This window comes from Daucus carota, chromosome 4 (assembly GCF_001625215.2).
Source record: "Daucus carota subsp. sativus chromosome 4, DH1 v3.0, whole genome shotgun sequence".
NCBI classification, from domain to species: Eukaryota; Viridiplantae; Streptophyta; class Magnoliopsida; order Apiales; family Apiaceae; genus Daucus; species Daucus carota.
In genome coordinates, this window is record NC_030384.2 from 40,286,046 (window position 1) to 40,300,416 (window position 14,371).

Here is a 14,371-nt window from a genome sequence, read left to right on the forward strand (position 1 = left end):
CGGGTGAGCGACCGCACAAGTCCACGAAAATGAAGACTTCAAATTTCTATTTCTATTTATTTATGTGCTTTTAGAAAAAAACTAGTTACTCATTATGAAATTATTATCAAGTTTAACCCGACATTGGTTGGCGACAAAATTTTAACTACATAAGTTAATGAGTTAATTTCTCTTTTTCGGTCGGGATGAATTAGATCGGGATGAATTAGAGTCGAACCTGACATATGTGATAACAGATAAATTTTTAACCATACATTCTAAAAAAGATGGTTGTTGTCTTGTTGACCTTATATGCAAGAAAATATCTCTAAATAAGATTTCAGAGTATATTTCTTAATTATGATGTGTTAATGTGTTACGATAGTTTATCTTTCTTTAAAAAAATATTTAAATTTTGTATCGAAATATTATTTAAGTGTCAATTTTTGAGATTTCACACTAAGCCCCGGATTGATTTGTCCCGCCACTGTCTAGGCTGATGGAAGGTTTCACAGTTTGGAAACCTGAGTCTTTTGCCTGTGTCTCCTTACTTGTGTATGCTGAAATTTACGTGTGAGAAACCTGGAATGTCTGTTTAGTAATGGTGTCTGAATTTGAAAGATGAATAACTAACCCAGAATCATGCATGTTACTCGTTTTTTGTTGCTAAATGTTGTCTTCCGAACATTTATAATGATTTATCCCACATTTGTTACTCACCCCGAATAACAATTTTTCAAGTGAAGTAAACATTAGTTAGAGTGGGAAATGAAGGATTACAAAGAACTGACATAAAACATTAATTAAAGGCTATAAAAGACGCAGCCATGTATCTTATGTTGAGGTGTGTGATTGTGAGGACAAGCAGAGTCGAGGAATAATCATATCATCACCAATTTGAACAAAGATAAAATTTCTGCTAACCACCATATATATGAAACTGACATTATCCCATCCTAAAATTTAGCTTTAAAATCAAATTATTTTGACATCGCCACTTGGAGATGATGGAAACTTTGACATTCTAGACATCAAACTAATATTTAAATATTATATGACATAGAGGCCGTTTGATTGAGCTTGACTTAAATTGACTTATATGATAATCTTGGAGGTTAAAATGTCTGTTTGAATAATTTTGACTTATTTATGATTTATAAGTTATTAAAAATATAATAAGAAAATAAAATGATTTATGTGTAAATTACAACTTAGGGGTAATCTATATAAAAAAATTCAAAAAAAAAATAATAAGTCAATAAAAAAATTACCTCAAACTAATCTGATTTTAAGTCAGTTTTTGCCTTATTTTTATTTCTGATTTTCAACCAACTCCTGACTTATTATTATATAAATAGGCATTTTTCAGAATTAAATCAACAATGACAGACAAATAATACAAATAATTGTGTGTCAAGTATTAATCAATTACTAATCTTTCACTGTTTCTCTATTGAAATCATTTCATATTAATCCAGCTAGTCTGATTCTTCCCTGCAAGAGCAACTTCAACTATATAAAAAAAAACTCTTAAATAAGAAAACAAGTTGGCATAAAAAATAAAAAATATAGATAATCTGTTGGAAAGATCGCACTCCAATCATACTCTTCCGATGTTTATTTTAACTAAACTCCCTTGAATGATTACATTTGTCAAATACCATAGCAAATGTCGCGTCATCATTTACCCCCTCCGTCCTAACCATTTCTTACAATTTCCTTTTTGAATGTCTATGTCTCATCAATTCTTTCCATCTCAAAGCTTATAAAAAATAGTCAATCGACCCATCACTTCTCCACTTTTCTTTCTTTTTCACACTACTTTTATTCTACTATTTTTTTCTATACATTAAAATTCAATGAGTCCCACCACTCACCCACTTTTCCTTCTCTTATCCACTACTTTATACATACTCCCTCCATTTTGAAATATAGGTCGCTTGACTTTTTGGCACACACTTCTAAGTCTTTTGACCGCTTAGTTAAAATTGTTATTTTAAAAAAAAAAAAATTCGAATTATAATATTAATTATATACTTTTATTTAGATAAAGAAAAATTTTAAAAATAAGGATTTTAACCATGCGATCAAAAGATTTAAAAATATGTCCAAAAAGTCAAACGACTTATATTTCAAAACAAAGAGAGCATTATTTAATCTACGTGCTCAACCCATTATATAAGAAATAAGAGAGATAGATGGAGTATCATATTAAAATAATACATTATATTAATAATAATTTGAAATAACAATAACATATTTTTAAAATATAACAAATTAATATAGCTACCATCATTGGAACAAAATGTGTTACAGATTCAGCAAATTTTATATAATAACTTAAAATTTTAACTTAGCCGATCATTATAATCAACCTCAATAAAGATGCTCTAACTAAACAAGAAGAAAAGATTAATGTATATGATACATATATTACTATTTTATGAGATTTATACATAATTCATCCTCATAGTTCTTAATCCTTAATACAGATACGACTACTCAGTTCTTTAAAACTAACGTAAAACTAGTACATCTCTATTTTAAAATATATTCTAAAGTCATTATTCAATCTTAAATATTAATTTAATTGATCTTTTTAATTTTTGAATTATACTTATCAGTTCATCCATATCTTTTAGATTTTTATAATTGAAAAAGATAATTGAATTCGGATGTGAAATTGTTGACAAAATTTCAAATCGTTAGATAGAAGAAATTCTATGATATGCAATTAGTTTATCAAAATACAAGTTCGAATGCACAAACTTCTATGTCTTTTATTCAAAGTGTTGGAATATTTGTTGATTTTAGATTTAAAATTGAACATTTAATTTTATTTTAATAGTAGTTGATAATAATCATATATTTCTTTCAAGTGTGGGATTCTTAAATTAAACATGTGATAATATTTTTAAATTATCAAGAGTATGACTCGTGTCATTTGATCGTGAATGTACAGATTTCATATTCATACTCTCTTTTATATGATGAATATGCGATATTTTGAGAAGGATATTTTTTGGATTGGTTATAGTCTCGACACTAATATGATGATCATGTTTTCTTTAATCATTTGAATTCCCATTTACGTCATATTTGTAAGAAAATTGTGCTGACGGGAATAATTCTTATATCTGTGATAAGTATTTATGTCAGCAAGATGATGATATGTTATGATCTTGATTTTCTCAATATTGGAACGATTATTTCAGTTCTCCCATGGTTGAGTATTGCAGAATTATTATAAGATGGGTTTAAAAATAAAAAATAATATCAGGTTACTAACAAATATAATTTTTTGTTGCGGAACTTGATTTGACTCGTTTCATTATTGAATTAAAAGAACAAAGTTGTTAGATAAGTAACTCGAGTTGAGTTTTGAAAAATGATTTGGGAGTTCGAACAAAGTTGTTAGATAAGTAATTTGAGTTGAGTTCTGAAAAATGATTTAGGAGTTCATTGGAGATTTTCCGAGAGTTAAGGTCGACTATTGAGTAAGACAATCAAAGCGGAACAAATTAATAGGAACTCCTATTTAACATCCTATCCTCGCGTGGTTATATGAGGCAAAAAAAGAAAGAAATAGATGGATGGGGTTTCTCCCGCTTTTGACAGTAGGCCCTCACTAGAAGGCTCGGATAATGTGTTATTAGTTCGTGATAGAGTATGCCCCTAATAACTGGGTCATTGTTCTTGAACATCGACTTCTACTGTAAATTGTGGATTATTCAAGGCTCCTTAGTATGATATACTCCTCTTGATCGAATGGAGTTTGAAACCAAAATTCTCTTCGAAAAAATAGATGAGACATTCAAGTGAGATACAATGTGATCTCATTTTCGATTCATTCGTCGGATTCGAGACGCTCATGATATTACTCATATAGCACCAAATTTGTTACATGTGTATTATATAATATTGAATAATAATTTTATTTATATAATTACACATTAGGGTCGATTTGAACACATATTTATATTTTAACATGGTTTACATTTATATCGACATGAACTCATAATGCGGATATACATTTAAAATACAATTTTTTTTGTTTCTTATTATAAGAAAAGACATCATTAAAATTTCAGTTCACCCGATTCTCGAGAATTCGTCCTGATCCGCCTTGCTGGTGGTCTAGAAAACATTTAGTTGGAATATATATGCCGTCACTTAACGGATAGACATCAAAATGCATGATGCACCCGCACATACATGCAGATGAAAACATGGATGCATGCAGATGAGAACAAAGGAAAAAAGTCGGGGCTGCACAAGTTAATCAGTAAACTCTTTAATTTTTCGTATATCTAATTTTTTTGATAAGATATATCTTTAAATCTCTACCCACATATATATGAGAAAATAAAGGTTTTAAGTTAAATTCTTTTCGCGTGTACTAATCGAAGGAGTTTAGAGTTATTTTTAATATTAATTTTAAGAAATTCAGTTTGTATAATAAATCAACATTGATTTAAAATTCATTATCTAAATTAATGCTTTAATATATACGTTTTATTATCTAAATTAATACTTTGTCAAATTTATTTTTTATCGTAGTTCGTATAACTTAAGAATTATTTATAATAAAAAGTTATTCAAATAAATATAAAACCTCACATTCATTTGATATATAAAATAATATTTCGAATCTAGTTAAAATAAGTGGATGGTAGTTGAAAAAACAGTCAACATACATGTACATTGTATGATATAACACAATCAATATGACTGTTAAATACAAATTTATATGAAACGATTATTGGTATAGGTATGATATTTCGCTTCTGTGATTATTATATAAAATCTGTATGAAATGATTAAGTAAATGGTCCGGTTTACTCTTTTAAATCAATATTAATTTTAATAATTTCTGATATGAATGTAAAAATATTTTATTATTATAGTTTATAATTATAAAAAAATCATCAAACTATGTTATTTGTTGACTTAATATTCTACCATTTTTGAGATTTTCATGTGTATAATGATCTTAATAATTTGAATAAAAAGTTTATTCAAATATATGAGCTACTACACGAGGAGTTTAATGTGTATGTGTCTTACGGTATTTAATGATTTCACGAATAAAGTTAGTTTATTTAGATCAACTCCAGCAACTTCCCTATTTGAAATCTTAAACCAAAATATGAGGAACATGGGAAAATAATCCACTCCAATAGTATCTTAGAGCATCTCCAGCAGTGTCTTGGTGTCTTCCTTATAAATATTATAAAATATTGAATCCTAGTGATTTAGGACAAGATTTTGTATTTCAACTCCAACAATGATCCTTATAATTCATTCCTTATTATTATTATTATAATAAATTTGGAAAGAGATTGATAAAAGATGGAAGGAAGAGAGAGAAAATAAGTTACAATAAGAGAGAGAAATGATTTTTTATTAAAAAAATCAAATAAGGCATGGCTAGTGGTGCCTTATTAATAAGGCATGGAAAGAGGATCCTAGTGATTTAAGGCACCTCTAAGACACTGCTGGAGCACTAATTTATGTCACATTCATTATCATTGGACTTAGGACATGAAACAGGGAAGATGCTGGAGTTGCTCTTAGTGATTCCCTAAATCACTAAGATCCACTAGCTGTGCCTTATCTTTAGGTAACCTTTCTCCTCTCCTAAATCTTATTTAACCTCTCTGCTCTCCTAAATCTTATTTTATAATAAATTTTGAATACAAACATGTTCTCTCTATTCACCTATTGCAATAATGGTAATTTTTAATAATAAAATAGTATATAAGGAATGAATATAAAAAATATTGTTGGAGATGAGAATAGCTATTATTATCTTAAGTCACTAGAATCCAATATTTTATATTATATATAAAGAATGAGCTAAGATGCTGCCGGAGATGTTCTTAGTTTTTGTTGAATTTATGATTAACCCCGATAAGAAACAAATAAAACCATCAAAACAGTTTTATCAAACGGCTATAAACACTTTGTCACCCTCACCGCCTGATTCTAATCCAACGGGTGAGATTGAATTCAACTAGTTCCTCCTCGATAAATGTACTTAAAACTCGTTCCACAACACTCTCTCTCTCTCTAACACAAACTCACCACTTTCTCTCTCTAAACTAACTTCCCCTTTTCACTTTCTCTCTCTGTTCTCTCTCCTCTTCTTCCTACTTGACTGCTACTAATATACACACATATATACATATTACACACACAGTGCTTGTATTGCGCGCCGTTCCGATGAACTTTCCGGTGCCGGAGTTCCTCATTACCTGCCGGCGGTACAAGAGCTTCATTCTCTCACAGTAACTCAATATTATACATACAGATATATTCGTATACATGCACAAAGAAATGGAGAGTACGACGAAGCTTACGAGAACACAGTCGTCGCTGCTCCGGTCATCTCCGACGATCCGATCATCAATACACAGCTTGAATTCGATAAATGAGATGCAAGATTACGACATAGAGGAACAGAAGTTGCATAAACCGGGTTCCGGGTCACGTCGGGTCCGGGTCAAACCCGGTTTGACCCGGTTCGGACCGGTAATGGCTCTGGTAGTTCTGTTCGTGTACACAATATACATATATTCTAGCGGTGATGAAATGAACACATCAGAGAACTTGTTATTAGTGTTGATTTTCATAGCTGTGGTTGTATATATTGGTGGTAAAAACAAGAAGTTGATAGCACAAACTTGTGTGGTTTTGAGACAATTGTTTGTTGAGCATGTGAGAAAACTCGGGTTTTGCAAGACTAATAGTAAGCCTGTGCAGTGGTTTATTGGTGATTTGGATTTGTCGAGAAAGGGGAACGAGTTAAAGCCCGAGAATTTCGTGAAAGAAGGGGTTGAATTTTATAGTAATGGCGATTATTACGAAGGGGAGTTTTACAAGGGAAAGTGTAATGGGAGTGGTGTTTATAACTACTTTGTCAATGGGAGGTATGAGGGTGATTGGATTGATGGAAAGTATGATGGGTATGGGATTGAGAGTTGGGCGCGGGGGAGTCGATATAAGGGGCAGTACAGGCAAGGATCGAGACATGGGTATGGTGTTTATAGGTTTTATACCGGTGATAGTTATGCTGGGATGTGGTTTAATGGACAGAGTCATGGGACTGGAGTGCAGACGTGTTCCGATGGGAGTTGCTATGTTGGGGAGTTTAAGTTTGGGCTGAAGCATGGACTTGGATGTTACCATTTCAGGTCAATTCTGGTTTTGAGTATTGTTGTTTTAAAGTTTGAATCTTGTGCCATTACGGTGATTGATTGTTTGAACTTGTGTTTAGATTGTGGAAATAGTGATTGGTGATTGATTGTTTGAAATTGTGTTAGATTGTTGAATTAGTGATTATATAGTATTAAATGATAAGCTGAAAATAAAATTAGTTGAGGTTAAGTTGATTGATGAATACATGTTGATTCTTTGAGTTGGTGTTAATTTGTTTAACAAACTCTAGCTGTTTTATGTATATGTTTGTAGTTACTGTATTAGTTGCAGAATTGAGGTCCGCGTTGCCCTCTTGTGCTGCTGGTCTGGTTAGTTACATGACTCGCAGTAGCTGTGTGTGATTTAAGTTTCCAGTAAGAAATGTTTGGTGTTACTGATTGATCTAGTACTAAATGCTTTGGTGCTTTTTACTTGATTCAGTTCATGTTTATCGAATAGCTATCTACTCTTTAAATGGAGGCATTTAGTTCTTCATATCTATTTGCCATGTTATAATTGTTATTTTGATTACTATTTTTGGATTGGTGTTAAATGTTGATTGGGAACATAGAGATATTAAGTATATTCATTCAATTGTGTAGAAATGGAGATAGATATGCTGGGGAATATTTTGGAGATAAAATTCATGGATTTGGTGTTTATCACTTTGCCAATGGCCACTGCTATGAAGGTTCGTGGCATGAAGGTCGTAAGCAAGGTTTTGGAATGTATACATTTCCGAATGGTGAGTCAAGATGTGGCGAGTGGAACTCTGGCTCCCTTAAAACAGCGTTACCCCCTCTAACTGACGCCACCCTTAGAGCAGTTCAGGTAATTTCTTTCCCATACACATCATTCCAAAACTCTAAGAGGCTATTGTATATATCGATTTACACAATTATATACTTTTTAGACCAATGCTAATTTGTACGTAATTTGGAAATCATATTTAGGGAAATGACTTCATTTCCTGTATAGTCGCTTGTCGTTATATGGTTTATCCAAAAGTAGCGCCTTGACGTTTTCCGCCTTTTCTATTGTTGATGTTGCAGGCTGCTAGAAAAACAGCCGAGAGCGCGATCCGCTTACGCCAGGTTGATGATCACGTAAATCATGCAGTTACAGCCGCAAACAGAGCTGCTACTGCTGCAAGAGTTGCCGCTGTTAAAGCAATTCAAAACAACGTCGATGGCAAATTTTGTGACACTGACCTGTAGAATTCAAACGTATTGTTTGAAGTGTAAATTTTACTTAATTAGTATGTACTGTGAAAGTTGAACGCCGCCCCGGTAAAGCAAAAGCTTACCAGAGGTTGAGAAGAGTACATTTGAGGTTTGGTTAACCACAATGTAATCTGTATATAAACTAATATGTACATCAAGTAAAGAGTTTAAGAGTTCTTTATCCCTATCCTGTCTACCAAAACTATGGTTAAGTTCTTGGCGTGCGTCCAATATATTCATCAATAATTGTGTGCTGTTTTGCCAAAACGACATCTTGCCAGCTTGTTACAACTTAAACCAGACCCAATTTCAATTTTCACCTATTCTCTTCAAATATGTCCTTAAATGCTTGGACATTCATATATACTTGTAGATCAAATTTATCAACCCTTCTTTTTTCTGTTTGCATTTTTAATCCAAAGTAGAAAATATAGTCTGAACCAAACTTGCACATCAGTTTGCATGAAAAAAGAAAAAGGCAAATTGGCATGAATCAATAACATAGCTTAAGCTTAGCTAACACTACATTGTGCAAAAGAAATGCAAATGGGTTAGCCTAACTAATTTTACATTCAATTGCAAGAACCAAATTTCTGTTTGCTTCTTGTTTCAAAGGATCTAAAAGAATATAACAAAATTGCTTTTCCTAGCTACATTTGGTAAGGTTTGAAGAGTAGTCTGTTGAAAAGGTGGCCCTCAAGTTTCTTGCTTTGAGTAGTCATAATTATAATAATGGCATATATAGGAAGGGATTAGGTGAAAAAATGAAAATAATATATACATGATGCAGTACATTAAAAATGGTACCAAAATTCAAAACACACATGACTGATAAAGTAGGAAATTTGTTGGTTTCCTAATATTTATTTTTGAATAAAACGAATGTCGTGAAAGAAGCCTTTGGAGCTTATGGGTTCAGATGCAGATGAGATTCCCTGTCTGCGATTGGAACTTCTTAACAGATTTAAGACCATGCCTCGTGTCACAAATATTTTGACATGGAGAATCTTGCAGCCACATTGGTTGCACTAATTACTTCAGCTAACGGATTTCACATATCAGTTACTCTGTGGATAGACCTAGAGATGCGGTATGTATTCTAAAACTATCGTAAAATATAGTTTCGTAATTTATTTTTTTTTAAAAAAATTTTAATAACTAAATTTTTATTCAGAAAACATTCTTAAAAATAAGTGATGAAAGTATGAAACTATATTTTATAAAAATATTAAAATATGTATCGAGTAGTGAGGAAACATATATAATTAAATAATTAAATAGGACAAATGAAATACAAAACAGAGATCATAATAATAACACATAATATTAGTTGCAGTAAAAATCTTCGATACAATATTAAAAAACACCGGCGTCAGTAATACAAGTCACAAACAGGTAAAATTATACTTTTTATCACGGGTAAACACCTATAATACATGTATACCTATAACATATGTGGTGGAAGCTAAATCAACCGATGATCCATACAAAAGATCATGCAACTTATATGAAACTAGAAACAAGGGATCCACAGAGCTTTTTATATAAGACTGAAGCTAGTATTTCACCATACCAGCGAAAGCTCATGTGCTTCTTTGATTAAAAACAGGATAATGTTCGGGAGAGTCATTATTCTTATTCAACCACATGGTATAGTAGTGGAGGATTGGTGGGGTTTATATGGTTTAATATCCTCCTGTATCTTTAACTTTTTCCTGCATGCTTGATCCACAATCTTTCTGTTTTCTCCGTTCCAATCATCAGACTTTTTTTACTATGTTTTTAAATTTCAAATCATCTACTATTACTGCAACAATTCTCCATTCTTGCTCTGGACATGGTAGTTACATTTAAAAAAAATGAGTTGTCTATCATGTGTCTGAGAGCACAGGTTAAATTATCATAACTAATTTTCTAAATTGACATGGAAAGAAGAAGAGAGAGCACTTTGTAGCAAGGAAAAAACTAGTTATCATAATTTAACATGTATTCTCATAACACAGAATAAATTAACTCGTTAAAAAAAAAACTACTCTATTTTAATAAATTAAAACGGAGGGAGTACAATAAATTACTGTAGTCGAGATCCGTAACCTCTTATTAAGAAAATACGTAAACGAGGACGAAATAAGATGTTTATTTGATTAATGATCCGGGATATATTTTAACAAGGGTTTGTCTAGTGTGTGCCCATGGACACATGCTAAGCGCGGAAATTTTTGTATTTGGAGCATTTTTATTGGTGTGGTTGGTGTATTTGCGGGGGTCCATCATTATTAAGAAGTAGGAGCCAATGAAAATGCTCCAAATACAAAAATTTCTGCGCTTAGCATGTGCCCATAGAAAAATCGTTTTAACAATATTGAAATTAGATGGCCTTGGTATTTGAATGAGACCTAAATATTTGAGTGGTCACGTATAGATATAGTTTTATATTGTTTATTGTTTCCCTAAGGGGATCAAATTCTGACCAGTTTGGAAAGGGATGAATAATTTATCGCTATCGCTTCATAAATAATTGGGTATGGTCAATTTATAAGCGGGTCCTCTCATGAGATGTTTTTCGAAGTTATAAACATGTAAGGTAAAGTACATACGGAACATGCATTTTCAGTGGACTTCGCTTTATTCTACACTACTCTCATTTTTTAACTTTTTCCGCCCTCATATTTGTTCTACAGTTTTCGGTTTTTAAGATAACAATTTTAAATAAAAATAACTAAATACTATTATAAAATTGAACTAAATGTTAAATGTATCAGAATTTTATACATATACTACATAACTAAGCTTGTAATATGGATTTTTGCAGCCGATTGAGTGAATTATAATATATAAAATTAGGATTTATAACAATAGAACAATTATATTGACAAAAAGATCAACGAAGCTTTTGCGAAGTTTAGTTTGAATCCCTCTTTCGCGGTTGTTAAATTATTTTGTTCCCCTCGGTGCAGCTTCACTTATTAAATTTTCTTCCCGTGATAAGAACTCCAGTTAAACGTTTTATGTAATTATCTGTTATATCAAAGCTTTTCTTTGAGTTTATATCAAAACGGGGAATCTTGTTACTCTTTAAGTATTTTTATAAAACCTTTAAGTATGTGAAAGCGACGTCTAATCTTTATCTTTTGCAGCTGAGACACTGGAACTGGGCGCTTATACAATTCGTCATATTTGAATTCTTTCACCTGCTCTGGACTTTCGCCCGTTCAAATTTCAATTATGGTAAAATGAGGAATAAGTTGCGCACTATTTTTTCTTTGAACTTTACGTTATTTGTAATTTATTAAATAAATATAACTATTTTAACGTAAAAATCTAAAGTACTATAAGGGGGTCTTTTGATTCATTTGAATGCAATTCAGAAAGAGATATACGAAAAAATGAAATATCCTGAATTAATTGTTTTAATATTTTTTTATTCAAAAATGGAATGAAAAGACCGTCTCTAATTTGAGACACTGCAACTTACTTACCTCGTTCAAAAATAGTCGTAATCGTAGTACATCTTTTTAATTACTCCGACAAGTCACCACCTTTGACCAATTTCGAATCCATCTTTTAATGCGTAGGAAAGTAGTACGGGGCAGAGATAAACGCTGCATTTGAAATGGCCAATTGGTGTTTACAATAACGGTCTTTCTAATGTGTGCCCAAAGGCACACAATAAACACTAAATTTTATAAAAACGAGCTAATTTGATTGATGGAGTTGATATGAATGCAGGGGGACCATTCACATTTATTATTCACACACCAATCAAAAGGAGTTATTCTTATTGGAGTTAGGGACTAGTGTGTGCCCTTCGGCGCACTATGACATGCACCTCGGGCACTCCAATATTGCAAACTGACTCAACCGAACTGTTTGAAATTCGAGCAAGATTTCGACCAATTATTTGGACTTGATTTCGAATTTGATAGCGTCATGATTTTTAAGAGTCAAAACTCGATAAGTTCGAATTCATCGTGAAAGCTCTACAAGATACTCTTTGGTCAGAACTCGATAAGTTCGAATTCAACGTGAAAACTCTGCTAAATACTCATGGGTAAATGCTCTGATAATAGGTATGGCTCGAGTTTGGCCTGACTTATTATATAAATTTATTTAATTATGTATATACTAATGTTGTGTTTGGTTGGAGAGAATGATATTGAATAAATTGAAATGAGTAAAATTACCTGAAACTAATAGAGATAGGGGGAACGTTTTGAAAAAAATTTTAGTAAGTACAAAATTGTTATGATGATATTTGATAAGAAATTTGGGATAAGAAAGAAGGGAGCATTCCATTTCAAATTGAAAGTGGTACATGAGAGAATGAATGGAATGGAAAAATTAATGAAATTTCTTAATAATTATTTATAATATAGTTCATTTCTCGTTCTATTTTTTCTGAGAATCATTCATCCTAATCAAACACAAGATAATATATATTGTATTAAATATATATGTATAAAATAAACAGAAGGTCGATCACGCCCTGCTCGTTCCTATAGTATTGTAGACTAGTATTGTGGTGATTCACAAGCAGTTGAGACAATACATTTATGAAGGATATGCCACAATCTGGGACACTTTCAGTCTGCCCATAATCTATTGACCCGCATAATTGAATGCCCTCTTCTCTTCATTTCTCAACTTGCATTGAAGTTTCCCCTTATTATTTTCTGATTTTTTCAGTTTTTAACTACTTTGAAATTTCCCACTTGAGCATTGTTGTGGTACACTAGTGCACCAGTTGCAGTACATTTTTACTTGGGTTTGATGTTCATAAATACTCCAAAACGGGACGTACACGTACTCACTCATCACTTCTAGTTCAGTGTTCATCAATGACAATAAAACTGTTGGGTTTTTCACGAGCACATACTGATAATTGTTTTTTAAATTAATAGAACATTTTGATTGGTGGGTGGGATTATATCCGATAAAATTTGGTCACATAACTAGAAAGTGAGTTTTTTGTTTTTTTTTTGAAAGACTAGAAAGTGAGTTAGAACTTAAAACTGATTGATCAATTCCAGTGTTAAATTCTGTAAACGTGACATTCATTCCAAGTTTGCACAACCAAGTCTTGGAAAAGAAAAGTAAACCGTTGTCTTAAATGAAACTGGGAGTTTGTCAAACAACAAACAAATGTCGCTATAAGTTATGCCTCTTCTCTTCAATGCAAATGAAAAATAGATTGCGAATTCATTGTCCATATACAATGTTAAAGTAGGTTGCTCACCTACTAAATTTTCCGTTTGACATGCAAATTTTCATTAACTAAATAATTAGAGTTTCTTTTGACTCGGGCCCTTGTATGTTTCCATGAGCTGGATTTGATGAATATTAAAGATTTTTTGAACTCTACATTCGTAGAAAATTAAAGACGATGTCATGCAAGTAATTATGTGTTAATTCGTATTGTTTCTGTTTCAAAATAATAAACGTTTTGACTTGTGCATGTAATTTGATATGTAAAAAAATATCTAAATATTATTTTTCAAATTTTTTTGAATAAATTTTTAATATCTATATTTTTATTTAGAAAAAATCAAAATATAATACATAAAAATATATTTTTCTTGCATCACACAATATGGACAAAAAATTAAACCATGAACGAAGCAAAGCAGAGAGAAGCCTTTCAGACACCGAACATTTCATTTGGGCTTCTTAGTTTAGCTTTAAAAGCCCAAACTATATAAGAGAATAGTTCGAAGTATTAAAGCCCAAACCATCAAAGATTTGGATTTCATCGTTTGATAACAGATTTGCCCATTTGTTGACTATTTCGTGGTATCAAGACCATTTGTTTGCCTGGTTCAAAACATCATACACTTGGGTCTTGGGAAACTAAAAACCATTCTCAGCTTAACGGCCCAAAAGTAACACAGAAGTACCTATTTGATTCAAAGCCCATGTTACCCCTTACCACCTACGGGCTAGCGGTGACGGAAATTAACGTTCGAATCAAA

At 31.8% G+C, this 14,371-nt stretch overlaps 1 protein-coding gene across 1 annotated transcript; it reads left to right on the forward strand.

Annotated features, from left to right (window-relative positions):
• Nucleotides 1-6,038: 6,038 nt before the first annotated feature.
• On the forward strand, nucleotides 6,039-8,587 carry LOC108216280 (phosphatidylinositol 4-phosphate 5-kinase 9). The gene is made up of 3 exons (XM_017388994.2): nucleotides 6,039-7,175; nucleotides 7,782-8,010; nucleotides 8,232-8,587. The coding sequence occupies exons 1-3, from the start codon at nucleotides 6,307-6,309 to the stop codon at nucleotides 8,394-8,396; spliced, it is 1,263 nt and encodes a 420-aa protein (XP_017244483.1). The 5' UTR covers nucleotides 6,039-6,306; the 3' UTR covers nucleotides 8,397-8,587.
• Nucleotides 8,588-14,371: the final 5,784 nt, after the last annotated feature.

Bases quoted from the DNA above. Each gene is read 5' to 3' on its own strand.
- LOC108216280 (XM_017388994.2), top strand. From the start codon at position 6,307: ATGCACAAAGAAATGGAGAGTACGACGAAGCTTACGAGAACACAGTCG. The intron at 7,176-7,781 runs GTCAATTCTGGT...TCAATTGTGTAG, and splicing joins CTTGGATGTTACCATTTCAG to AAATGGAGATAGATATGCTG. The intron at 8,011-8,231 runs GTAATTTCTTTC...TTGATGTTGCAG, and splicing joins CCACCCTTAGAGCAGTTCAG to GCTGCTAGAAAAACAGCCGA.